This window comes from Tiliqua scincoides, chromosome 5, assembly GCF_035046505.1.
Source record: "Tiliqua scincoides isolate rTilSci1 chromosome 5, rTilSci1.hap2, whole genome shotgun sequence".
NCBI classification, from domain to species: domain Eukaryota; kingdom Metazoa; phylum Chordata; class Lepidosauria; order Squamata; family Scincidae; genus Tiliqua; species Tiliqua scincoides.
Genome location: NC_089825.1, coordinates 87356551 through 87383792, shown reverse-complemented (window position 1 = coordinate 87383792; position 27242 = coordinate 87356551). Strand labels below are relative to the sequence as shown.

The window sequence follows — 27242 nt, the reverse complement described above, 5'->3', positions numbered from 1 at the left end:
ATTCACACACAATAAAACACCTATGTTTGGCAACCTTCAGTGTCAAAAGACTATGGTACAAGCCTACAGCACCTGGTATTCCCAGGTGGTCTCCCATCCAAGTACTAACCAGGCCTGACCCTGCTTAGCTTCCGAGATCAGACAAGATCAGGCATGTACAATTACCCTGCATATGCCCAATCTTGTCTGATCTCTGAAGTCACTCCAAAAGCAGTTCTTTAAGAGGCAAGTCAGAACTGGACCTCTGTCACAGTACATGCCATTGTCACATGTGTTTACATGATATCTAAATCAGTGGTCTTCAACCTTTTTCATGCCATGACCCCAATATATAAATAAAGTATGAGACTAGAGACCCCACTGTCAATCCTGTCCCCCTCCCAGGAATCTATTTGCCCACTCTGGTGGCTGCCCACTCCCTGCCCCCATAATGCCCTCCCATCATTGTTCACTGCAGCCAAATATTCTTAATAGAGAGTGCAGAAAAACTTACCATGAAGCCCGGCACTGGTGAAAGCTATTTTGGCACAATTGCTCAGAACCTGAGCAGGACTGGGACACAGTCTCCTGGTACCTGAAGGGGTACACCAGAGGCCTCGCCCTTTACCTGGTGGTGCTTTAATCCAGTGGTCTTCAACTTTCTTCAGACCCATAAGTTGCTGCGACCCCATGACTGAGACTTAGCAACCCCATTGGGGTTCTGATCTCAAGGATGGAGAACACTGATCTAAATTACCCACTGATTACACAGGCCAACACACATTTTGCTTCCTTAAATGTTACACCAATTCCTGGGTATATTTGGGGTGCTGATTCCAAAAATGGCATCCATTTTGCCCTATCTAGTTTTGAAGACACAGCATAGCTTCTTTAGTGAATGGTTCAAGCAGCTTCCTCATGAGGAAGCCTACACCATGACTTCCTCATGAGGAAGCTGCTTGAACCATTCACTAATGGGGCTACGCCGTGTTTCCAAAACTAGACGTGATAGGGCAAAACGGATGCCATTTTTGGAATCGGCACCCCAAATTCTTATCAAACCACCATAAATTTTGGGAGAAACTTTTCTGACCCTCAATTTTGTAGGCCTATGTTACAGGCCTGAAGACTACACCCTCCTCTAAAGTATTTTTTTTTACATCCAAAGATACCTTTTCAAAGTATTGCAACATTACATCACAGATTGTATGAACTTTATTCTATGAGGTATCTTTCTACCTCATTTTGTTTTCCCCGTGACGTTATAGGTTATATGACAACCAATTCTAGGAAGTATCTTTCCACCGCAACTCCCACTCTTCCCAGATATCCCTACACCATAAGTTCCACAGCTCCCATTCTATGAGACATGGTAGACCCTTCAGCAACACCTTGTTTTCTCACACCACAGGTGATCCTGCACAATTCTTTCCACTTTAATCGACCCTCCCCAGGTATTCCAAGTTCCATAATTCACATTCATTCAGACAACCCTCAGGTTAAATGATACTCACTCCATAAGGCAGGGATTCCCAAAATGTGTGTTGCAATGCCATGGGTTGTTGTAGCACATTCACAGGGCCACCACAGGATGTTGGTGGTGCCCCCTCTTACCTGTTCCTTTGGATGCCACCATCTTGGATCTCTCAAAATTTTGCAAGATTCATGAGGGCGGTGCCTAGCTGAGCCCAGAAGAAGGGGCTGCGGGGATGTTGTGACCCCCATAAGTTTGGGAACCACTGCCATAAGGCAGAGGCCTACCCTTCTCAAGTACTCTTCACAGCAGATTACACCACATTTCACAAGATCTCTCTGCACCATTTTCCACAGGGAAACAGTTCTGCATGAGTGACTGCCTACACCAGTGATTTTCAACCTTTTTCCTCTCATGGCACACTGACAAGGCACTAAAATGGTCAAGGCACACCACCAGGTTTTTGACAATTGACAAGGCACACCATGCTGCCAGTGGGGGCTCACATCTCCCATTGGCCCTATTAATAAATGACCTTTCCCCAAATTCCTGTGGCACACTTGCAGACCACTCGCGGCACACCAGTGGGCCACGGCACAGTGGTTGAAAATGGCTGGCCTACACGGATACCGACATGCGCGCACACACATACACGGAATTCATCCCCAAGAAGTATAAATATCCACTTGATATGGAAGTGCACTTACTGGTCATCTCCAACTTTCTTCACCCATGCCATGTCCCTCTCGGACTGACTAGTTGCAAGATCCTATGAGACATTAAAACAAGCCCTGTTTATAATGGGAGGGAGACCAAGACGAAAGGAGGTGGGGAGAAGAGGACAGAAATAAGCCATCACAATTTTACATCCCACAAAGCTGCCCAACCCAAATTCCATGAGAACGCAGACTAGTTCTACAACTACTGTGTATTATAAAGATTGATTGTGTTAGGAATGTTGACATGGCGTATGTGACAGCACCAGTTGAGGTTCACACCTCTCCCTCCTAAAAACTCAAATGTGGGTTTCATGCCTGCATTGAACCTAGAAGCACTTCAAACATATTGAAGCACCAGCATTGACCTGGAAGCTTCCAGGATGAACTTAGGCAGGAAACCCACATTCAGTATACAACAAAAGCTCTGAGGCCTAAGCCAGGACTATCACCCACCAGCACCTCATTGATCATTATTAAAATAATATGCTATAAATAGAGATGGATGTTGCCTGCCGAGCAAATGGCTATGAATGGCTGGAGTGAGTGAGCCAGGCTATTGAAGGGGGAAGGCAAAGCAACCCATTCATATAGTAATCCAGCATGATCTGAGGAGGAAAATTCCTTTCCGATTCAAAATACAGTCCTTAGTCAGACCCTGAAGGTGTAGCAAGCCTCAGCAGGAAAATGTTATAGGGTTATGAGGCAACACCACCCATTATCCTATCTCAAATTGTGGCAGAACTCATGCCCCAGAGGAAATTAAAGGGGAAGGGACCAAAATCATATTTCACTGGGAACAGACAATAACCACAGGCTGGGAGAGGTTTGCGACACCTGGCGTACACACCTGTTCCCAGTGCCATTTCTGGTCAAGCAGGTTTTGCATGTTTTTGAAACCTTAAAACTTGCAAAATCTGTTTGATCAAAGGGGAAAGTGGGCTGAGGAACACACACCATGAGCACAATTCCTCATTCACATTGCCTTTCAAGTATCTAGAAAAAAATATTACTTGTCTCCAGCCTTCACTGAGCCACAGTTGATCGTGCAATCACAATGGCCTTCACCTCATTCTCAGGCGGCAATCCTAGTCACATGGTTCCTGGGAGTAAGCCCCATGGAACACAATGGAACTTCCTTCATAGGATTGCACTGTTAGTCACACAACATGCCTGCAAACATGTGGAAAACTCTAAGGTATGACCAGAGTCTTCTGGGGATGCAGCCCCTGTGCTCTGGCAGCCATTCCCTCTAGGGCAGGAGCATTTCTAAGGCTGCCACATGCACAGGGATCACTGCTGGGTTGTGTTAGCAGCTGTAGTCAAGTCCGGTCACAGGTTTTGTCTTTCATTTGATTGCATCCTCTGCAACTGATCAAAACATATTGCGCAGAGGCAAGGGTGACAACATAAACCAGACCTGAGATGCAGAAAGAAGCACTATAAGATATCCTTCATCCACGGATCAAAATATTTTCCACTGGAGTGAGCTTTTTTTTTAATCCAAGGAGACCCTTTTGGCATTTTAAGCTACTATTTCCATTTTGTATGCTGCAAATTTGCTACCTTTTGATTCTCCCTGACGGAGCCTCATTTAAACCAGAATTCTGCCCAGAGACTCTCCAAACATTCAACTGTTGGTGAAATCTTACTTTAATTTTCATCCTCAGATTGTTCATGGCCCAGCTGAAGCCATGGGCTCTCTTCTCCACATCTTCTTTTGCTTAACATCCCTGCCCTATAGCACTGGTTCCTCTGCTTTTCTCAACACTCTAACCTGTATCATATACCATTAACTACCACACCATTTCATCTCAGATTAGATGTGTGTTCATTCTATAGAAAGTAGCAAAACACCCAGACAGTTTTCTGAGTCAGGGCCCATTACTGAGCATGAGTATATGTGGAATTTCATGTGCGACAAAGACTGTTTTGGTGTTAGTGATCACCTGGTTTGCAGAAGCACTGTGCAATTCTGTTATCCCAGGATAAAAAAATTAATAATCCAGAAATAATACAGGTGGGATCCCACATTCACTGATTTGATACCCACTGATCTGACTCACCATTGATTGTTGAGGTCCACCTTTAAGTGACTTGTAGCAAAGAAAAAAGCATCAAAATCCAATTTCCTACCTTTGTGCTGTTAAATAATTATAATTTCATTCCACCAGATTCCATTGTTCACCCCATCTAGTGACTGAATGTGATATAGCGTCTATACCAATGCATTCTGGGGCAACAATGGAGGAGCAAGAAACCTGGAAGAGGGTCTTTAAAGCTATTTTTCCACTGATTTGGTATCCACTAATTTTTTTTAATCCACTGGGGGTTCAGAAACGGAAACCCTCAATGGATAACAAGGCACAAGTTGTATACTATTTCAGCAAGAGCACTGATTTTATTCCAATAAATAAATACCTGTCAGGACCCAGCAGAGCGAGAACTGGGAACTCACAGCTCTGTATACAGTCTGGATGATTCACATGGGCGCTAATGGATTCCCAGGTATTGGATGGACTCTGTCCAGGTTTGTCACCTGCACTTGTTAAAACTTTTAAAACAATAAAACTTTCTTGCCTGGGCAATGAGAGTCTTCCCTGTCTCTGACTTGTTCTACCTCTTGGCTTTGTTTGCTGGCCCCAATTCTGGGCTTGTTCCCCAGACTGATGTACTTAAGTTCTGACTCCTATCAGAACTGGATCATTGTCCTGCAACCCAGAATTTGTTGGCTCTGGTTCCCAGTCACCAGCACAACTTTGATTCTTGCTTGCTTACATCTGACTCTGACTCAACAGCTGCCTACAGCTCAGCCCCAACGATACCAACTTTTGACTTGGCACTCTCATTTCTGAGATAGCACTAGCATAACCTGACAATCTGTACTTCTGACATCTGTGAAACAATGGTCTCCATATGCAGAGTAATACAGGGCCCATTCATTTTGTGATCTGATCAATCACTTTTCACACCTGACACCATGCTCTGTTACATGGCATCCTTTAACAATGCAGAAACATTTGACCAAAAATGCATACAACACACTAAGCTGCTACAGGAATGACACACTGATCTTTATTAGACACTAGCTCTGTACATGACAGAAAGATGTAAAAGCACATTGAACTATAAACAGTTTTTCAGGCTGAGTGCTGTGGTCTGACTTTTTAACCTAACAAACCTAAACCAATCCTGAAAAGGGGGGAATGTGTGTGTAAAAGCAGTGTGTAGAAGCACGCTGGTGGCCCGACAGCCTACTCCAAGACCATGCCTGCAATGTTCCCAAATGCACCCTGGGATTTGTGGGCCCTTTCAGGGCCTGAACTCTTCTGAATAGAGAAGTCACAACACCTTCACAAAATTAAAAAACCCAGCATTCTCCAAGTCAGCCTCAAATAAGCTTTTAAGCCTGTTGTGCTGACGTGCCCAAGGTTCTACACTTCTTAAAATTATGTAACTTCTTAAAACTATGTTATTAGCATCACATACAGAAAAACAGGGGGCTCTTTTCACCTCCAATTCTTGCACCTCCATAGCTTTTTGTGATCCTTCATGGTTTGAACAAAAAGTGAAGGCACTGGGGTCTAGCATTTCATTCCAGTATATTTTATTAGGTTTTTTTTTTTTTTCTAATTGCAATTAACTGTTTTTGGTGTGGTATCACAGAAAAGCGATAGCAAATGCTCCTAAATGACTATCCGAATACTCTGCCATTACCCCTCACCCATTAGCAGTAGGTGAGCAGAGCAGTAAAGCGAGTAGGCTTTATACTCACCTGAGCCCGGGTTTCCTGCAGCTGTTTCACCTCTACCTGCAGCCTTTCACATTCGGCCTTCAGCTGTTCTTCCCGGCGCTGTGAGTTCTGGGCTGCCTGCCGTGTCTCTTCCAGCTCCGCTTCCAACCTTTGCACCTCCAAGCCACCTGCCTGTTCTAGGTTCCTGGGGCCCTGCCAGTTCATGGAACAATCCAGGACTGAGAGAGAGAGAGAGAGAGAGAGAAGGACCGAGAGGAAAAAGAGGCAAGCCGATTGACATGGGCCGAGAAGAGAACAGATTTGCTAAGTTGCTATTTCAGATGCAATGAAGTCATTGTTTTGTTGACAATTCCACACAGCTGGAATGACAAGGATCCTTAGTTCACATTAAAAATAAAAAATTCAAGTGGTAAAATGCTCCATAGTACCTTAGTTCTGACTATGGACAATCACCAGCATGTGGTTCAGCATCTCAAGTATTGATAAGCTGGCCACATATATTGATAGAATTAATACTTGGCCAGAATTTTAGAGTTCTACCAGTATGATCACCAGCTGGGCCTGCTGTTAGCATCAGAGGATATGACACCAAACAGAAATGAACCATTTTGCTGTTTGTATGAAGGCATGAGCTGTCTTAGGACAACACATGTCCATTAAAGCATCAGGTGGCAAGAGCAAGGGTGTCCAAAGTTTTTGGCAGGAGGGCCACATCATCTCTCTGACACTGTGTCAGGGGCGGATTAATTTACATTTTAAATTTGAATAAATTTACATAAGTTTACATAAATTAATATATTAAAGATGAACTTATATAAATGAATGACGGTCTTGCAATAGCTCAAGACCTATAAAAGGCCTTGCACAAAGCAAGGCCGGCCTTTCCTTTGCTGCCACTACTGCATCACAGACGTGAAACAGCAAGCAGTGGAGGGAGCCCTCATCCCACAGCTCACGCGAGAGGTGAAACAGTCACCCTCATGCTGAGAGCATTGCGTCAGGCAAGTGTGGGCTCCAACAAATCTCCAGAGGGCCAGAGGCTCATTGGAGACTGGGGGCTCCCTGAGGGCTGCATTGAGAGTCCTTGAGGGCCGCAAGTGGCTCCAGGGCCGGGGTTTGGGCACCCCCAGGCAAGAGGGAGGGAGGAAGGGGAGATGTCTGAATTTCTGCTCTAGTGTGCATTTGGGATTAATGGACACCGGGGCAACACACAGAAAGGCAAGTAGGGAGGGGACTGCTGGTATTTTGACAAAAGTATTCAGTGAGACTGACTCCTGCTGCCCCTAAAAGGGGTATAACCACCAACCACACACCCTTTCAGGGCGTCCTGGAGGGCCGAGCATTCAAGAAGTGTGTTGCTGCTATGGTAGATTTGAGCTCCAGTGTCCTTCACTGGACATCTAACATATGAAGCTGCCTTAAACGGGCTCAGACGCTTGGTCCATCTAGTCCTATATTGGCAGCCACTCCCTGGAGTTTTAGGAAGGGGTTGTTCTCAGCTCTATCTGGAGATGACAAGAATTGAACTTGGGGACCCTCTGCATGCAAAGCAAGTCTTCCACTACAGAGCTTCTGATTCACCCCCAACTAAATATTATGTTATTTATTTTTCACATTTTTATACCACCCTTCCTCCAACAGGCTCAGGGTGGTTACATAGTTCCTTCCCTCTTTTTGTCCTCATAACAATCTTGTGAGGTAGGTGAGTCTGAGTAGTGACTGTCCCAAGGTCACCCAAGAAACTTTGTGGCTGAGCGGGGAGTTGAACCTGGAACTTCCAGATCTGAGTCCAGCTCCCAAACCTCCACACCATCCTGGCTCTCTCAAAATTCCTTGTGACACGCCTCTGGAATCAGATTTCCACATCTCCTGGATCAAAACACATTTCAGATCACCTAGTAGGTGTAAAGCTGCCAGCCTTAAACACCTAGGATCCTCTTGGAAACACTAGTCAGACATATCAACCTGTACTACCTTCATCATCTAATAACCTTGTAAAAACCAGCCAGGAGAATTGGTCCTTCAAGGCCAGCCCAATTCATTCTAAATGTTTTTCTTTTTGGTTAAAAATTCTCTTAGGAATTCTGGGTGAAAAAGGATCAAGAAGGGTTTTTTTCTTCTTTTTTTCCCCCCAGCGTTTTGAAAGTGAACAGCATCACATGTTTTAAATCAAAGAATCACAGCGCCATCTACTGGCTGAAAAATATTGGGTATCAATCCAAATTATCCTGTGTATTCACACACAGAAAATCAACAAACTGGTTTACACCAATCTGAAGAATTAGGTTTTGCCTGTGGGCATAACAGCCCCAGGGATAAGTCCCAGAGTAAATTGGCAACAGCTGGTTTGCACACATCTAATTTATCTAGTATCCCCGATTAAAGTTCCTTTTTTGCTTCTGATCAGAAGACATCCACCTTTCATTGTTCATTGTTGGCAACCTTCAGTCTCAAAACTATGGTATTGCGCTCTGAATGGTGGTTCTGGAACAGCGTCTAGTGTGGCTGAAAAGGCCAATTCGGGAGTGACAATCCCTTCCACACTGGGAGCAAGTGCAGTCTGTCCCTGGTCTGTCTCCCTGGCTATGGGCCTTCCTTCTTTGTCTCTTTGCCTCAGACTGTTGGCCAAGTGTCTCTTCAAACTGGGAAAGGCCATGCTGCACAGTCTGCCTCCAAGCGGGCCGCTCAGAGGCCAGGGTTTCCCACTTGTTGAGGTCCACTCCTAAGGCCTTCAGGCAGGAGGTCTGGTCTAGAGGGTAGAGCCTCCGTCTGCCTGAAGATAACATCCACAAGGTCGCCAGTTTGAGGCCACCGGCACCCTGCGACCTTGGAGCAGCTGACAAGCTGAAGCCGAGCAATTCCATCTGCTCTGAGCGGGGGAGGATGGAGGCCAGAATGTGAAGCCAGATCGGAATGAAACACCTTGAATGTAGTCGTTCTTGAAAGAAAGAACCTTCTTTGAAATTGTAAAAATCCCTATTTAATAGGGATTTAATAAAGCCTGCCTATGTAAACCGCCTTGAATAAAGTCTTGAATAAAGACCAAGAAAGGCGGTATATAAATTCCTGTTATTATTATTATTATTATTATTATTATTATTATTATATTATTATTCAGATCCCTCTTGCAGATGTCCTTGTATTGCAGCTGTGGTCTACCTGTAGGGCACTTTCCTTGCACGAGTTCTCCATAGAGGAGATCCTTTGGGATCCGGCCATCATCCTTATTTTCTTTTTAACATGGCTATGGTTGTTGGATCTAGAGGAAGACCCATATGCACAGCCTCAGTCTGCTCAGGCCATTCTATACCCAGCAAGGAATGCCTGTGCACTATCCTGCTTCTGCATACATACAATCTCTATATGGATATTAGTGTGTGTGTTTTTCAGTCCAACCAATATGGCTAATCCTCTGAATTATTACCATGATAATCCATTTCTGTAGCACATTTCAAGTATTCAAAGCATTTCACACATATTATCTTAGTACTCCTTACTACACTGCTGGAAGGGATGCCGGTATAGCTATTTTGCAGATGAGCTGAAACTAAGAGATGCTAAAGCTACCTAGTGAATTAATGGCCAAGGTAATTTTTGCTGGGGACATCCCAGCTCACAGCTGCTGCACTGAACCAGATAACCCGCCCATCCAAGGCCATCTCTCATAGTGAAACGTTGCAACCCCAAACTTGACAACAGGTGACGCAAATGTCCTGTGACAATTGGGTTCTGGGAGAGCACATGCATTTGCAGAGGAAAAACCACCCCTTTTCCTAGACCAGAAATCGAAAAAGATTCACCATGGGTGCCGTGAAGGGACAGGTACTGAACTTCCTGATTTTGTAACTGAGAGTTGAGGCTCTGGAACGAGTTGCTATCTCGTTGCCTCAGCTGCTGCTCCAGGCTTCGGATTCGATTCAAATGGGTCTCGACCACTGCTCTCTGAGAGACGGAAGAGAAAAGTAAGGAATGGGGGGGGGGGTAGAGAGAGAAAGAGACAGGTAGAGAAGATAGTGAGAAGCAGTCTGTCAACTTTGCCATTCTGAATACTTGACCATGAGCTGCCACTGAGCCAACTTGCAGAAGGACCCTTAAATCTGATGTGAAGGCCAATGTCTGAAATAATTGTTCCTAATGCCTGCATTGATCCTCACCAACTTCTCCATCATTTTGGTGTCCTGAACAATATCACAGGCTTTCCAAGAACTAACAGAACCAAAGCAAAACCCCACCTGTTTTCTTTTGTTTACCTACCACGTTCTTTCCTCTCTGCCACATTTGTCTTCTCTCCATTCATTTTTTTCAACCAGCTTTGCAATTTTTTTTCCTACTAAATCAGCGGTGTCAAACAAAGCCCATGGGCCAGATGCAGTCCACAGAAGCTCTTTATTCAGCCTTTGGGCTCTCCCAACACCACCATCAGCTGCTCTCAGCTGCTGAGCTGTGCTGAGGTGTCACTGCTAAAAAGGCAGCCCATCTGATAATTGGGCTCTCCCATACCTTGAAAATGCGATCAAGATATGCGTATTTTCTCTTCTGCCATTTGCAGCTAATGAATTCCTATGTGAGAAATAAGTGCTTATTTCTGGTCATCACCTGCTTAACAATATCACTTCCTGCTTAATGACATCACTTCTGGCCCTCAGCAGGTATCATGAATGCTATTCGGCCTGCTTTATGAAACAAGTTTGACACCCCTGCCCTAAATCTTGTTCTCAATGGCCTAAGAACATTTTCTGCCCTTCTTCTCCCCTTTCCTTTGTTTTTCTACCTGCAGGCAGAGCTTTATTGATTTTGGCTAGTGCACAGATATTAGGCATTATCAGCAAAACTAGAACCTCCTCATGCAGAAGCAGAATATCTCAGGTTAAGAGATGCTAGGAAGCATATAAGAGGGTAAAGATATCACGCATCCAGCCCTCGGGCTCTCCCAGCACCTCCATCAGCTGTGAGCATCCAGAAGTCAAGATGACCCTTAGAGAGCAACCCTATGCATGCCCTCTCAGAAGTAAACCCCAGAAAGTTTGATGGGACTTATTTGTAGGTAAGTGTGTATAGCATGGCAGCCTTAGTGTAATATTACATAATCAACCATTAAGTTCCTCACAAAAGCACGTTTACAAATAATAATTATGGTGATAGAGATGAAATTTCTGGGTGGATTTCCAGCAATGAAGCCAAAAAGCAAACTTTGTGTAAAGAAAGGATACATCCTTCTCCTAGATGTTGTGAATTAACAAAAGGAGCTGCAGACACAGCCATCCTCTCACTGCACAGGCTCACGCAAAGAGTTGCATTTGAACGAGGGCCCAGCATGCTTTGAGATCTCACTGCAAAAAGGTTGAGCAAAAAACACACCATCTGTCCCAGCTGTGACTCCAGATCAGTCTTCTCGACACACAGCTTCTCATAGGCCTGGATCATCTCCCCCAGTTGTTCTTCTCTCTCCTTGTTTTTCTGCAGCTGGGAGAGAGGCAGAAAACAACAATAATGGATCAGCCACAGCAAGTGATACTCAAATCTGCGGTCAACCACTCTCAAAGGCTAGAAGCAGACAGTCACATTTAAGAGAGCACACAGATATACATAGTTTTATTTATTTATATTCATTTTTCATATTTTACACAAACAAAATGTAAACAAGATCCATTACTGTTCTCACTTTTATTTATTTAACTGAAGGCCCAATCTTATCCAACTTCCCAGTGCCAATGCAGCCACAGTGCAGCCCCAAGGTAAGGGAACAAACATTTCCTTAACTTGAACAGACCTCCGTGACTGACTTCCCACTGTAGGAGTCACAGCTACATCAGTACGGGAAAGTTGGATAGGACTGGGCCCTTAAGTTTTAGACTGCTTTCCCAAGAGATTAAAATGGTTAATCTCTCTTCTGATGAGAATAGCAATCACATCACAGATAATTATTATAAATATTAAAATAAAACTAACAAGTCACAGAGTCAGGAAGGCCTAGTAAACAAAAAACATTTTTAGCTCTTTCTGAAATCACAGATGTGTATGAGCTGTATGAGAGCCCAATCCTATCCAACTTTCCAGCTCCAGTGTAACCACAATGCAAGCCCACGGTAAGGGAGTACATGTTCCCATGCCTTGAGAAGGCCCCAGTGACTGCCCCTCCACCACAAGATGCAGAGCACACCCCACTGGCACAACTGCACCAACACTGGAAAACTGGATAGGATTGGGTCCCGAGTCTTTTTGGGAATGGAGTTCCACAACAGTGGGGCCACCACGAAAAAAAGCCCTGTCTCTTGGGGCTGTCAACAGGATCTCTGTCAATGGCGAGCCAGTAACAGTAAAGCCTCCAGTGTAGATCTCAGGGTTCAGGCAGGCTGAAATGGGAGAACGCAATCCTTCAGGAAATTCAATCCCAGGTTGTTAAAGGATGATAACATTTGTGAATTACCTTAAATTTTGTGACAATGTCAAATGTCAATGTCCCCACCCCAGGTGTCATTAGAAGCATTAAGATTTTCTAACCATCAATTCTTTTAGAAACTGGATGATCATATCCATCTAGCCATCTAGCCATCTATCTATCTATAACCACAAACAAAAACACACAAAGCCACAACTGAGTGGCAACTTCTCCTCTAGGACTTAGTGTGAGTGTATGATGTTATGCCAGGTAGTGGAGAAGGGGCTTTGAGCCAATTGGGGCAGCTATCATGGGAACGGGGTCATATGTTGAATGATTCCATGTGGACTGTCATGATAGATGCCACAGAGGCTTATGCATGCATTGAAACCCTTAGGCCTGATTCAAGATGGCCCCACCAACATTCAGAAGATACTGTTTCACCAGGATCAGTCAGGTGAATTCTACAGAACAATCCACTCTGCTGGTGGAGTGGATTATTCCACAGAGTTCTTTTCTAGATAAGCTCATCCATCTTTAGTTTTAACAGGCACCACATGACCTGCATAGTTAACTTTAGAGATGAACATTTCTTCTCATGAAGCATTTCAGAATTCTGAATCCAGTGCCAGATACCAAATTGTGTGTTTGCACATAGAGTGACTGCAGAACAGTACAATTAAGTATCCATTTTTAGCCCATCGTTCATAGAGAACAAGTCTGTCAAGAACTACTAGTTATGATCATTGTTCCGAGTAAGCTATGTAGCTCAAAACCCAGCCATGCCGAGCTCCGTGCAGCTCAGAGCTTGGCATTCCTGGAAGTTCCATGATGATGTACGACGTCATAGCTGTGCATCTGGAAAAACCTCCGAGCTGCTGCACAGTCAGTGAAGGGGTCCATGTAGGGATTGCACACCACCACCACCACCAACATTTCAGGTACGTTCCTGATTTACCTTATAGGTTTGTTGTAAGGATTACAAGTGATTGTACTCGAAGCACTCTCAGTACTTGAAAGTTCTGTATCAATGCTTAGTATTGTTATACTTAAATCAGGAAGCTGAACTCACCTCACGCTGAAATTGATTCAGCTGTTGCTGGAGATTGGCTTTCTCGCTCTTCAGAAGGGAGGTCTCCTTGGAGTCATAGGCTGAGAAGATGCGCTCCTCTCCAAACTCACTGATCAACGGGAACTGCAGACCAGGAGCCCAAGAGACACACACACACACACATTTATTTTTCTCATTAGCAAAATGTATTGCCCAAGTTTCCAAATATTTGCGCCAAGTGGGGACAACAAGAAATCAGTAAGAAAGATTAAAATTCCCGTTGAATGTCAGAAGGAAAGCCTGACTAGTCTCCGACAGCACACATAACAAAGAGCCTTCTGCTACCTGAAAGACGAACAGATTGAGTGTGGCAGAAGCTCTCGCAAACTACAGCCCACTTCATCGGACGTGTATCAGGAACTCAGCGATGCATGAAATTTTAAAATAACATCACACCAGTAAATCTGTTACTTCCTACAACATGAATGGTATAACAAGTAAATCCAGCATATCAAACAGCAATGGGAAATCTCAAGCCCAATGTCAACATGCCCACTGCCCAATCCTCAGGCAACTGTGGGGCCGCCGACCTGGCAAGGTTTATTGCCACTGCTACTAGCCTGCTTCTGGGCCCCAAGACCGCTTCTCTTGTTGGACCTCCCACAATGACTGCCCTGTTGGCACTGCTCCAAGCTGACTTAGGATCACACCTGAGAAAAAACAGGAATACACATGCTTAGGAGACCATTCATATGGCTCTGTTGAATAAGCCTAATTTATCTCTTACAGAGAGACAAGATATCTCTTACAAGCAGTTTTGCTCCTGGGGCAAACAGCAAGAGGGTTAACCCCCCATCCAGCTCCAGTCCCAGTCCGGACTGCCCTCTCCTACAGCTGCTAAGGACGAAAGAAAAACTGAGCCAATCATGACTAAAAGGTTTCAAGCTCCACAGATCACTGGTCCCAAGCCCTAAAGTTATCTCAAGAGACATAATAGGAGCAAAGTCACACAACAATGACTTCTTTATAGGAAATACTTCTGTCCCGCCTTCCCCTTCAGGAGGTGTCCACGGCAGCTCCCAACAACATTTTAAAAACCACAAAGCAATACAATCACAAATTAAGAGCAAAACTTAATCAAACGATTATAGCGGTTACCATAAAGAGAGCAGCAAAAGCAATTATCGAGGAAGCTGTGAACAAAAATAAAACTGAAGGCGGAGAAGAAGCGATGGCTGAAGATCTCAAGCTACGAGTACATTGCTACTCTAGGTGAATCTTAATTTTGCTGCCCCACATCCTGTTGCAGGTGGGGTGTTGCTGACAATGTGTCTTCCTCTACAGCAGTGGTTCCCAAACTGGTGGGTTGTGACCCACCAGCCAGAGAAGCACTCTCATCTGGCCCCTGAAGGATGGGGCAGGGGGGTGACAGTAACATGATCCCCATGACTGCGCTGTTGACAGGACCGATCGGGGGGGGAGGGTTACTTACATTTCACAGTACTAGCCTCGGGGGGGGGGGTATGGGGAGCCCTGTGGGTCCCTCCTGTGGGTCCCTCCACAGGGCACTCCAAGCCTCTGAAAGTATAAAAAAAGCAAGTAGAAATCACTTCTAGTTTCAAAATCAGAAACTGGAAGTGGTTTCCGATCGTGTTTTTTACAGAGGCTTGGGGAGCCCTGCGAAGGGATCTATGGGGCTCCCCGCACCCCCCTTGGAGGCCGGCACTGCAAAAGTAAGCAAATCCCTCCCCCAATCAGCCCCAGCAGCAGCATGATCCTGGGAATTGCATTGTTGATGTCCCCCTGACCCCACAAAGACTTAAGTGGTTCCCTCCTCCTGAGGAGGACTTTGGGAAGCACTGCTCTATGGTTTTCTTTTTCTCAAACTGCATCAGAAAAAAGAACATGTGGAAAAAATAATGGGGATGAGGCATTCTTGGTCCTCTGCCTCAAAGTTATTCTAAGGTTAACTGGAACTGGAACAAGGGCTAATAACTGCTCTCTCTTCTTGGTCATTTTCAGGAACTGCCCACTGCCTCTTTAACCTGATGCTACAGGCAGGCATCTGTACCACATTTGTGGTAAGGATGGATTGAGTCAGCTTCTCTCAAGCATAGATACCAGGAAACCAGCTCTTAATCTAGATAAGTGGTTTCCAAACTGTGGGTCAGGACCTAGTCATGGGTTGCAGACTGATTTTTGGTGGGTCGCCAAAGTCAGCTCAGATAACTAACTGCCTCAAATCAGGTACTGTAGTTGCTAATTACCTTGCAAAGAGCTCAGCTCCTGCAGTTTGCAAACATGTGTAAATATAGGGAGATAAATGTTTGAGGGTCTTTTTTCTGGTTATTATTGTAAATAAATAAAATATTTATTTCTTGATCTCCTTTTTTTTTTTTTTGAAAGTCTGGCAAACCTAGATGAGTCCAGATAGAGCAGTGATGGCTAACCTATGGCACACGTGCCACAGACGGCACGCAGAACTTTTTGGGTGTGCACTCGAAGCCATCGCCCCAGCTGCCAGGCTCAAGCCTCTGCTCACCGCCCCTGGAAGGTGCCAAAGGAGGGAGGGGCGAGGCCAAGCTTGGAAAAGGAACGGACAGCAGGGGGAAGAGCCAGGCCCCCAGGGAGGAGTCACCCCCAGCAGCCCAATGGGAGCACTTCTTTCCTCTTTCTGTCTGGGGTAAGGCAGGAGGCTCGCATGCATCCTGAAGGTGTGGCATGTCCGCGGGCTCAGCAAAGCTGCTGCTGCTGCTGCTGCAGGCTTTGAGGCGCCAGCCCTGCATGAAGTAGGTCTCATTAAAGTCATTGGGGCTTGCTCCAAGGAAAGCATGGCTGGGATTGCAGCCTCAGAGCCCAAGCCCATGCATGTCTACTCAGAAGGAAGTCCCATTAGAGTCATTGGGCCTTGCTCCCAGGAAAGTGTGGCTTGGATTGCAGCCTGAGAGCCCACTTCTATGCATGTCTACTCAGGAGTCACAGAGTTTCAACTCTGAGTTTGAAGCCCCAGAAAGCCACGGGGCTGGGTTTTTGCGAGGGTGCCGGGTGTGTGGTGGCTCTGGAGGTCCGGCGGGGTGCTGACTGCGAGGGGCGGGCGGCAGCGGCTCTCCATGGGGGTGGCCTCTGTGCCCAGCCCCCTCCTGTACCCCCGGGCTTCCTTGGCCACAGTGGGGATGAATTGACTGCCAGCGCTTGGTGTGTGCTGGCTGCCAGGCTAAGTGGTCGGCTGTTGGGGGCTGCCTTGGTCTGAGTGGCCTGAGTGGGTCTGCGGGCGGGGTGATCGCGGGAGCGCCTGCCCCCGCCATGAACTAGCAGTAGCAGCAGTTGGCCATCCGGGCAGAGATCCAGTGCTTAAATCTGGGAGCACGTCATGGCCATCAAAGCTGGGTCACTGCTCCTCAGTCGTTCTTGGTCTCTGTCCTGGACACGTTCACTAGCTGCCTGGGGGCTTCCTCCCCGCAAATTGGGCATCAGGTGGAAGCTTCAGGCTGCAGTCCTGTCCACACTTGCCTGGGAGTAAGCCCCACTGACTATAATGGGGCATACTTCTGAGTAGACAGGCTTAGGCTTGAGAGCTGAGGCTGCAGTCCTGTCCACACTTGCCTGGGAGTAAGCCCCACTGACTATAATGGGGCTTATTTCTGAGTAGACAGGACCTGAGAGCCCAATCCTACCCAACCTTCCAGCACCAGTGCATCCCAAGGTGATGGACCAAATGTTCCCATACATTAAGGAGGCTTCTGTGACTGCCCCCCCACCACAGGAAGCAGTGCATACTTCATTGGCACAGCAGCAGCAGCACTGGAAAATTGGATAGGATTGGGCCCCAAGTCTGTAGTTGTCCTCATTCCACCCCCACTTCTCTTTCACTTGGGTGTGAATCTGGTGCAGGCTTTCTCAGAAGTAAGCCTTTTTTCAATGTAAACTGAATTCTGAGTAAAGTGTCACAGGATCACTCTGCACATTCCCTGTTCAGTTGTGCCTGCTGCCCTATTCCTTTGCTGTTGTATTTATACAGGGGGTGGTAATAAGTATTAATAAGTATTTATGCAGCACTTCAAAAATGCTGCCCTGGCATTGTCTTGTCCATACCTGCAGTAACTCTCAGGTAGGTCAGTATTATTATCGTCCTGTTGCAGACTGCCACTATTATCCTCCTGTTGCAGATAGTTGACGTCTCTTAGCCACTACACTACATTACACTTGCTAAGGTTCATTTCTCCCTAGTGAGTGGAAATGCCCTTCTTATTCAGTGTAACTTTGGTAACTTCCTTATGTTTAACCTTGTCTAATTGGATCCTGGGCAATCCAGTCATCTTTTAAAGTAGGGGAGAGCAACTGTGTACCCTCTTTACCTGCGTGAAACACTTGAGAAGATAGAAGGGATGACAAAGGACAGCACAGTTAGTTCTGAAAAGGAAATCCTTAAAGTGTGGAATTCTCTGCCAAATAATTTTAAGTCAATGAAAGCACTTGGGATTGCTTTGTTTGGATCATCTTATGCTTGTGAGCAACTGTTTTCAGCTTTGAATGATATCAAATCTGACACCAGAAACAGACTAACAGAAGACCTGAGTGGTGCTGCATATGTTGCTCTCAAACTTATAAAGTATGAGCCAAGGTTATCAGCATGCAAATTATCAGCATGCATACAACAGCAAAAATCACATTAATGATTCAAAAGCAGGCCAAATGCAAACTTTGACCTTTCAATAAAAAGTTGTATCATTGAAAGCTCTGTTATTGTGTTTTTCTTTAACGACAAAAGATGTTAATGTATGAGTTGTTTTTTTCTAAACTAAAACCTCAGTATTCAGGTTAAATTGCCGTGTTGGCACTTCGCAATACATAAGTGGGTTTTGGGTTGAAGTTTGGGCACTCGGTCTCTAAAAGGTTCGCCATCACTGCGATAGAGTGTCCTTTAAAAAAGTGGATCCCGGTGCTAAAAAGTTTGGGAACCACTAACCTAGGTAACTAGGGTCCCCCTGAAGCATACACACGCACACACACACAAACTCACCTTGATCTCATACATCTTCAATTTCCTCTTGAGGCTGGAGTTCTCCCTCTCCAGTCCCGTCAGGCGGTTCTTGATGTCATCATAGGCCGTGATGAGAGCAAAGTGAGAGGCTGAGCACATCTCGCTGGAGAGGTCCGTGTTGGGGCTGTCCAGCCACTCATCATCCTGGACCAGGGCATCTTGGGTAAGAATGCTGATGTCATCTTCAAACATGGAGTCCATGGCCAAGTCCAGAAGAGGTGGGCATTTAGCAGGAAATGCCAGTACATGGCAAGCTCCGGCTGTAAGAGAGGATAAGAGAGAGGAGTGAGTGACAGAAAAGGAAGTTTCCCATTTCGGTCTTTTCCCCTCTATTCCCCTTCCCTTGTGTATCTTTGAGTTTTATGCCTTATTTCCATTTATTCACGATACCTGCCATTGGCACTGGGTATGGAATTTTAACCGCCATGAGCTACTCTAGGGCAGAATTTTTCTCTGAAAAGCAGGATAAGAATAACAGGCAAAATACAGTTTAGGAAAACATCTCTGAAGGACTTTTGCCCATAGTCATTTCTTCCATGCCGGCATTCCTTCCTTTCATATCTCTTCTCACCAATCAGTTAAGAGCACCATGACTGAATCCATCTGCGTCTCTCATTCCTATGTGCATATTGCTGCTCTCAGAGACTTCCTATTACACTCCAGGCATCTGCACATTCAGGCATCTGGTCTTCCACTGTGGACCACAGAACAATGTTTTCCTCCCTTTCCCAGCATACTTAGACTTTTGCTGTGGCCTTGCCAAGAAAAAGCATTAACCCACCCCCCCAAATCTAGACTACATCAATCTTTAGCCTGCTTCTTGTTTCTCCTACTCAGCACAAGGTCTCCTACCATCACTCCTCTTTCCCCTTGCTGTTCACCATGTCTGGAGCAGCTGCCCCATCCCAAGCCAGGTCAATCTGGATTCAATCCTGGCATGCGTGTTCTCCACAGATGAGACCAGTTGAGAGAGCTGGGGGCCTGAGCAAAAGCTAGAACTTGAAGAATAGCTGGGCAGAAGGCAACTCCTCTGCTGAACAGGTAAAGAAAGCTGTCCAGGCTTCTGGAAGTTATATCAGGCCAAACCAGCGGCTTCGTACTGCCTATTGGTCAGAAAGGTTGATCTTATATTCCCCATTCTCTTCTGTGACCAAAAGAGGCTGTGAATCTTGAATACACATAGATTCAGGTTGCTAATTAGGCTAAGGCCTCAGCCCACAATGTCCCTGATTTAAGCCCCAGAGATCAAGGCACTCTTTTGGCAGCCATCGTCCCATCCATCTCCTCTCTCATGTCCCTCCTTCATGACGCAAGCAGAATCAAGAGGTAGAGTTTTTCCCAGGTTGTACTACTTCAGGTGGGGAGGGGAAGGGCTCCTTAGATGAAACTTCCCTCACATCAAAAAGTCCCCGCACAATGAAAGCCATCATGTCAGGGAGAAGTATTCCGTCAATTTCCCCTTCGGCAGCTAAAAATATTTCAGGTGGATTTAGACAATGAAAGACCAGACAATGCTAGCCTGCTCTGTGATCTATTCATAGCAGTATGGGGGGGCTTTGGTCAGTAACAAGCCCAAATTCCATGGCTTAATAACAGCCAACAGGGGAGAAGAGGAAAAAAGAAAGCTCAAAAACTTGAAAAAGACACCCTGATGAGCTGTTTAGGGGAGGCACACTTTTTTTTCTCAGAATTACACAGGAGCTATACATGTTTATTCCAGAAATGGCCTATTATTCCACCATTCTCCAAGTTCATCATCAGTGTTGATTCATCCACTTTCTCTCTTCCTCACTTGACTATTAAGAAATTAGAATTCTTGCCCACCCTTTGCAGTCTCCCAGCTCCAATTTCAACATGAACCACCGATTTTGTGTGGTATAGTATTCCTCAACTGGAAAGAGGAATATCCAAGTTGAAACTCATGCAGAGATATAACAGGTAATCTCACCTGAGGTCAGGCAATTATGCTTTATCCCTGTAACGGAAATAAGTGACTAACTGGACCATAGCTAAGAGCCCAATCCTATCCAACTTTCTAGTACCGGTGCAGCAGTGCCAATGGGGTGTGCACTGAATCCTGGGGGGGGGGGGGAAGAGTCACAGAGGACTCCTCAACATAAGGGAATATTTGCTCTCTTATCTTGGGGCTGCACTGCAACTGCATCAGCACAGGAAAGTTGGATAGGATTGGGCCCTAACGCAGAGATACAGTGGAATGACCTCCCCCAACGAAGACAGACTGAAAGGAAGGAGAAGGGTTAAGCAAATGTTTACATTGTATATATGTAAAAGTGCCTGTATGCATCTACAGTACCTGATTTTGTGTGAGTGACTGTTCATTTGAAAGTGAACCTAGTGGCTGCAGCCATCAAATTTACAGATTATACGTATTGCTATACACATGTTGAACTTAAATGTGTGAATAATTGTACAGCAATACCTTGCACTTTCATCCGGTTAGGGACCAGGGCAGCGGTGCCCAAAGTAGCGACCACTATACACAGAGAACAGCTTCCTCGGCACGACCGAGGCAAAATTTTGGCCATTTTGGTGAAAAACATAACTAGCTAACTCTTTAACACATACAAATATGTGCAAAATCTACATAAACAGAAATAAAATAAACATAAGAACATCAGCGAATGTCATGGAAGGTTGGACGAAACAGGATGAAAGAGGAAAGGATGCAGATGAAATTTGAAATGCAGTCATAATTGAAAGTGGTTGAAAGAGCAAAGCAATGCAAGTCAAATGGATGAATGTCAAGATATGCCTGTATGTCTGAGAACAACAGTCTGTGGATCCTGTACACAGATTTCACATGTGTGCAATGTAATGTATGAATAGCTCAACAGAATCATGCAGAGGCTTTCAATAAATAGTACAGACTCCTCAGCAATGAGTCATTTGGGACTCAATGGTGCTTTTAATTATTTCATTTATCTCATACAGAACATCAGTAAGACTATCAGCATCCATGCTGAGAATGACTGTCCTAGAGGGTCACCTCCTATCTCCGGTATGGCTCCTGTACTTCTCAAGGCTGCAGGGCAGACAAACAAAAACCACATTCTGTCCATGCCATGGGATAGTTTCAGATGCTAAATGTCTTTTCCCCTGCAGTTATAAATGCACAAAAGCCCTGCTGGGGAAAGAAGAGGAGTGATAGCTTCGAGCTATTCTGCTCACCTGGGGTTTTGTTACCAAGACACATCCAAGACTAGTCAAAACATTTTGGTGTCTGAAGTAGAACATTCAAATGCTACCCCCCTTCCCCTAATTACCATAGGGATCGCTTATGGGGAAGTTCTCCTATGCAAGTCCCACTACAATTTATGTTTATTTTATTTGAAAAAATTATATCCCGCCTTTCCCAGCTTACAAAGCTCCATAATAAAATGTACAGTGTAGAACAGCAATGAGCAAAATCATTATTTAAAAACAAAACAACAAAACAAAAACACACATGGAGTAGACCCATTTGGAAGGGAGATAACTATTTGGTCCTGAAAGACGTAGCTGAGCCACCACATAATTAGAGATGCAGAGGGCAGACATCAACCAGATGAACAGATATGTCTTGATGTCCTTGCCAAAAAGCCACGATGGAAGGGACAGATCTTAATTCCCCCGGAAGGGAATTCCATAATTGTGGCACCCCTACAGAAAAGGCTCACCCTCTACCACCATCCCTCTAACTTGGGACAGAGGCAACACTTGATGGAGTGAAATGAATGGGCATCACCTGTTGATTTCAGTGGAGGTTGTGCACTACAAATTTCTCAGTGGAATGTCCCCATGGCAGATGCAGGGGAGTGGCAGTGAGGTGCAAGTATCTGGTGGTCTTGCGTGCTCCCAGAGGCATCTGGTGGGCTACTGTGAGATATAGGAAGCTGGACTAGATGGGCCCTGGGCCTGATCCAACAGGGCTTTTCTGGGTCATACCTGACTTATCTATCACTGTAGTGCAGCTCCAAATCTGGCACCTGAAACAACCACTTTGCCTCACTTCATGACAGGGCCATCTCTGCACTCCCCCCCCCCCCCGTCCATGCACACAGATTCCTTTCACAGCCTATTTAAATGCCCTCCAGCAAAAACAAAAACTGGGATCTGGGAATCAGTGCTAAGAGAATTCTCCACTATCAGATATGCAGGGAGAACATAGATCAAATCAACCCAATACACAGATGGCGAGCTTAAAAGAACGGTAGGACTAAACAGCCAGGGCTGCCGAATGTGAAAACATCCTGCAGCAGGCACTGAAAAACAAAACAACAACAACAACAACAAAAACCCTCAGCAAATATGGGGAAATCTGGCACTAGGGAAAAGCACCAGACCCAGGAAAAGGTAGGTGTCCAAACTGTGTCACAGAAACTTGGATGGCATAGCAACATTTTTAAGGTGGCTGATGTGGGTGTTTTTGTTCCAGAAATGAGACTGCAGATGCTGTTCCCAAAAAAAAGGGACTGAAACATTTTTGCAATCAATGATGGAGGGGTGAATGAATTTTACACTACATATACAAAGCCACCCCCTCATTCTCAGTGATAATAAATCTGAAGTAACTACCAGCTACTGGCTCTGTACTTACAACCACCAATGCAAACAAAAATTCCCATGTTACCAAGAGAAATCCATGCTGACGATGAATATAATTAGGTGGTTAAGGGGCAACTCTCAATTTTACAGAGCAATCCTGTGCTAATGCCAGTCACTACTCCCAGGAAATTGTGCACTGCAGCTTAATGTGATCTTGACTGTGAGCCCAATCCTATGCATGTCTACTCAGAAGTAAGTCCCATTAGAGTCAATGGGGCTTATTCCCAGGAAAGTATGGATAGGATTGGGCTGTGAGGTTCTTGGCCTTTGCAAAGCAACCAAACCACTATGCTAGAAAACTGATGTTTTTTTTTAAAAAAATACCTGCTGTTAGCTAATTACAATCAGTTCTCATTATCCGCTAGGGCAGTGGTTCCCAAACCTTTTAGCATCAGGACCACTTTTTTAAACAACACTCTATTGGGACCCACCTAGGTTTACCAGACTTTTTAAAAAAGGAGATCTAGAAAGAAAAAATATTTTATTTTATTCATTTATAATAATAATAACCAGAAAAAAAGACCCTCAAACAATTATTTACATATGCTTCCAAACTGCAGGATCTGAGCTTTTTGCAGGGTATATTTACACAGTAATTAGCAGCCACAGTATCTGATTTATGAATAGCCTCAGGGCTTGAGGCAATTAGTTAGCTGATCTTTCCATTACCCTTTGGGGACCCACCAAAAATCAAGTTGCAACCCACCAGTGAGTCCTGATTCATAGTTTGGGAACCACTGCTCTAGGGTTAGGTTCCTGGAAAACCTAATGGATATTGAATTAGTGGATACTGAATAATTGAACCTATCAGAAAAATGGAATTAGGTTCCAGGGGACATTATTCACCATACACTTTATGAACCTTGACTTAACTCTAAGGGCTAGGTGCAGTGGTGTAGCTTGGTCATTTGACACCTGGGGCCCATAAATTTTTGTCACCCCATATGACATAATTAATTAATTCACATTTTTATACCACCCTTCCTCTAAGCAGCTCAGAGTGGGGTACATGGTTCCTCCCCTTATTTTGTCCTCACAACAACCCTGTGAGGGAGGTGAGACAGAGATAGGAATAGTCATGACATGAAACGAATAATAGTAATGGCCAGAAAATAAATGCAGTGAATATTTCCCCACAAGGAACTGATGAAATTTTGCATCAAATGGTATATAACATGATAATATTATTCCTAAAAGTCATGTTTTCCAGAATTTTGGCCACTCTAGGGTGTCACGCCCCCCCCCCGCCCCGAGGATGTCTCATTTGCCTATTTTGCGTTAAGGCAGTGGTTCTCAAACTTTTAACACTGGGACCCACTTTTTAGGATGACAATCTGTCTGAGACAAACCGGAAGTGATGGGATGGCTGGAAGTCCCATCAATAAGCAAAATAAAATAAATAATTATAAATAATTAAATTAAAGAAAAACAAATAATTAAATAAGGGGAAGCCAGCCCTGTTTCATCAAGTAAATTTTATCTGTAGCCTGCCAGCAAGAACAACACCCCACAAAAATATCAATGAGATTTTCAGCTTTCTCCAGTGCCCAGTTCAGTGCAAATTCTTATATTTCAAGCATATCAGGATCAGGACCCACCTGGCTTTGCAAGTCTAAAAACAAATAAAAATTGACCTTACCAGCTCAAGCCTCCTATCCTTTTGGGGGGAAGAGTGCTGCCTTCTGGAGCGTTTGTTGAGTTGCACTTTCATCAGATTGGGACCATGCAACTAGCCTTGCATTCCCCTTTGCCTGCACCTTTGCTTACTTGCGAGTAAACACAACTGTGTGGCTTACTTTCGCTTTCCATAGGACTCAATACATTCGTCTGCTTGGAAGGAGGGGCTTCCTTCTTGGGTGTTTTTGGGGGGCTGCTTTCATTGGAAAGGAACCATTCTGGTGTGGTAGGATTCCTCTCCGCCTGCCCTTTCCAACTAAGGCAAGTTTGCCTACTTGCGAGTAAACACGCGATATGGCTCAGCTTCACTTTCCATAGGGCTCCATGCATTTTTTGTATTCCGGTTTTATGGCCATAAATTTTGATGGAAAGGAGATATTTTACTCCGTTTTTTTCCATTGCATTCTGCTGGAAATTCCACATCCAACGATATGCTATATATCGTTGCATGATGGGGTTAGTCCTAACCTCCGTGATGTTAGTGATGTTGGGTAATTTGTGGCGTCACCCCCCCCAAGGTTGGTACCTGGGGTGGACCACGCTGCCCCTTGCTAGCTATGCCACTGGCTGGGTGATAGCAAGGGCTCATCAACACCTCCAACATCTGATGCTTCCTCCTTTGTGCTAGATATCCCTTGACTCATTGACGGTTGCTGGCGCAACACCCAGGCCTCAGAGATCAGCAATGGGGAGAGGTGCTTTACTTGTCCTCCTCTTCCACCTGGCTCCTTCTCTGGGCTTGTCCCAACCCCAGAGCAGCCTTCAGTCAGCCTTCCAGGGACCTCTCATCAACAGCCTCTCATCATCACCAGGGCTGTGAAGGTTTATCTGTAGTCCCTGAGATGGTACCCAAGATGGTGGAGGCAAGTCTGAAAGTGGACACAAATGTGTCCGATTTTCCACAGGCCAATACAAATGCCCATTTGATGCAGAAATTTCACCCAATCCAGACAACTTTCTAAAAAACAACATAATTGACCAGAGCCTATTACTCCAACTCCCTCCCCCGTTGGCCATATATTGTATAGACATCTCTTCCTCTTCCCTCCCCCCCGCACTGCACCGCCTTCTGCTCACAAGGAAGCCACTGTTCTCCTCCTCCTCCTCCTGCACTCTCTCTTGTCCCTGCTTGCCTGCTCATAGCTGTGCTGAGCCCCCGCCCCTCCACCCCCAGCCCTGAGTGCACTGGCATACTATTCTTGGATAAGGAGAACAGAGTTGCAGATAACAAAAGGCCATTCTGGCAATTGCAGTGGCAATTCTGCCCCTTGCAGATAAGTGAATTTGCATATAAAGAGTATATATCAGATGTCACTGCCAACTTCTCCTTGTTATAAACATTTAGGCTGCCCACTTAGAAACATTCTCCATTTGGTAAGGAAGACAATTTTTAAAAATATATTTATATGAGGTTTCTATAGTGGGTGCCTCAGCCAGGAGACGAGGCTGATCCATATCTGCATATCCCATAGCAAGACTATCAGGGACCCCTAGATCAGGGGTCTCCAAACCTCGGCCCAGGGGCCAGATGCGGCCCACAGCAAGCCTCTTTCCGGCCTGTGGCCAACCTCTTGTCCCCTGAAAGCCTCTGGCCCACTCAACTGAACATGACCAGAACTGTGCTCTGATTGTGTCTGGAGGATGTTCTGAAGGCCAGAGAGGTTGAATGAATGAGCCCATTCATTCATTTATTCACTCATCTAAATTCCATCTCTAATTTAGTTATTTAAATTTTATATTTAAATTTTTTTTCCGGTCCTCACCAAATTTTGATGCAGACCTCTGGCCAAAAATTTGGAGACCCCTGCCCTAGATCATGGACTCATTTAATCAGCCTGCTTTCTACTTGAACACTCATCTGTCTACAGACTGGTCTGACCCAAAGCACTTACAATCAGGCAGCCCAATCCTAGGCATGTCTACTCTTAAGTAAGTCCCATTGATGTCAATGGAGCTTACTCCCATGTAAGTGTGGATAGGATTTCAGCTGAAGTTTTAGAACTGGGCAAAAGGGCAGGGTGGAGCAGAGAGACAAAGAGGATGATTTTGAGTAATATATACATGGGGCAACAATCAAGTGGTTAAGCTAAAGCCTTCATGGAAAAGATGTGCTTGGGGCTGTGACTAGACACACACACACACACACACACACACAGATGGCACCACGTAAGTGTTCTGGAATGGAGGTCTACGCATAGGTAACAAGGGATAATGGCCAGTCATTTAATGGAGAAAGACTTTTGGGCAAGAGACTTCAAAATCAGGGAGAGAACAGGCCTTTATTTAGACCAGTGATTTTCAATCTTTTCCATCTCATGGCACACTGACAAGGCATTAAAATGGTCAAGGCACACCACCAGGTTTTTGACAATTGACAAGGCACACCATGCTGCCAGTGGGGACTCACATCTCCCACTGGCCCTATTAATAAATGACCTTCCCCCCCAAATTCCTGTGGCACACATGTGGACCACTCATGGCACACCAGTGTGCCATGGCACAGTGGTTGAAAATGGCTGATTTAGACTGTGAACGATGATTTATACTGTAAGGTGCCAATGATGTA

At 45.2% G+C, this 27242-nt stretch overlaps 1 protein-coding gene across 2 annotated transcripts in view; it reads right to left on the bottom strand.

Annotated features, from left to right (window-relative positions):
* The window catches only part of TBKBP1 (TBK1 binding protein 1), a 76746-nt gene that overhangs the window by 39486 nt on the left and 10018 nt on the right, over positions 1-27242 (bottom strand). For both annotated transcript variants that reach the window (XM_066628623.1, XM_066628624.1), the window contains exons 2-7: positions 18374-18654; positions 13375-13497; positions 11282-11386; positions 9724-9865; positions 5945-6141; positions 2161-2222 (exon numbers count right to left, since the gene is read on the bottom strand). In XM_066628623.1, coding sequence (XP_066484720.1) covers positions 2161-2222; positions 5945-6141; positions 9724-9865; positions 11282-11386; positions 13375-13497; positions 18374-18595 — 851 coding nt within the window. In that variant the 5' untranslated portion in view covers positions 18596-18654. The remainder of the gene's footprint in view (positions 1-2160; positions 2223-5944; positions 6142-9723; positions 9866-11281; positions 11387-13374; positions 13498-18373; positions 18655-27242) is intronic.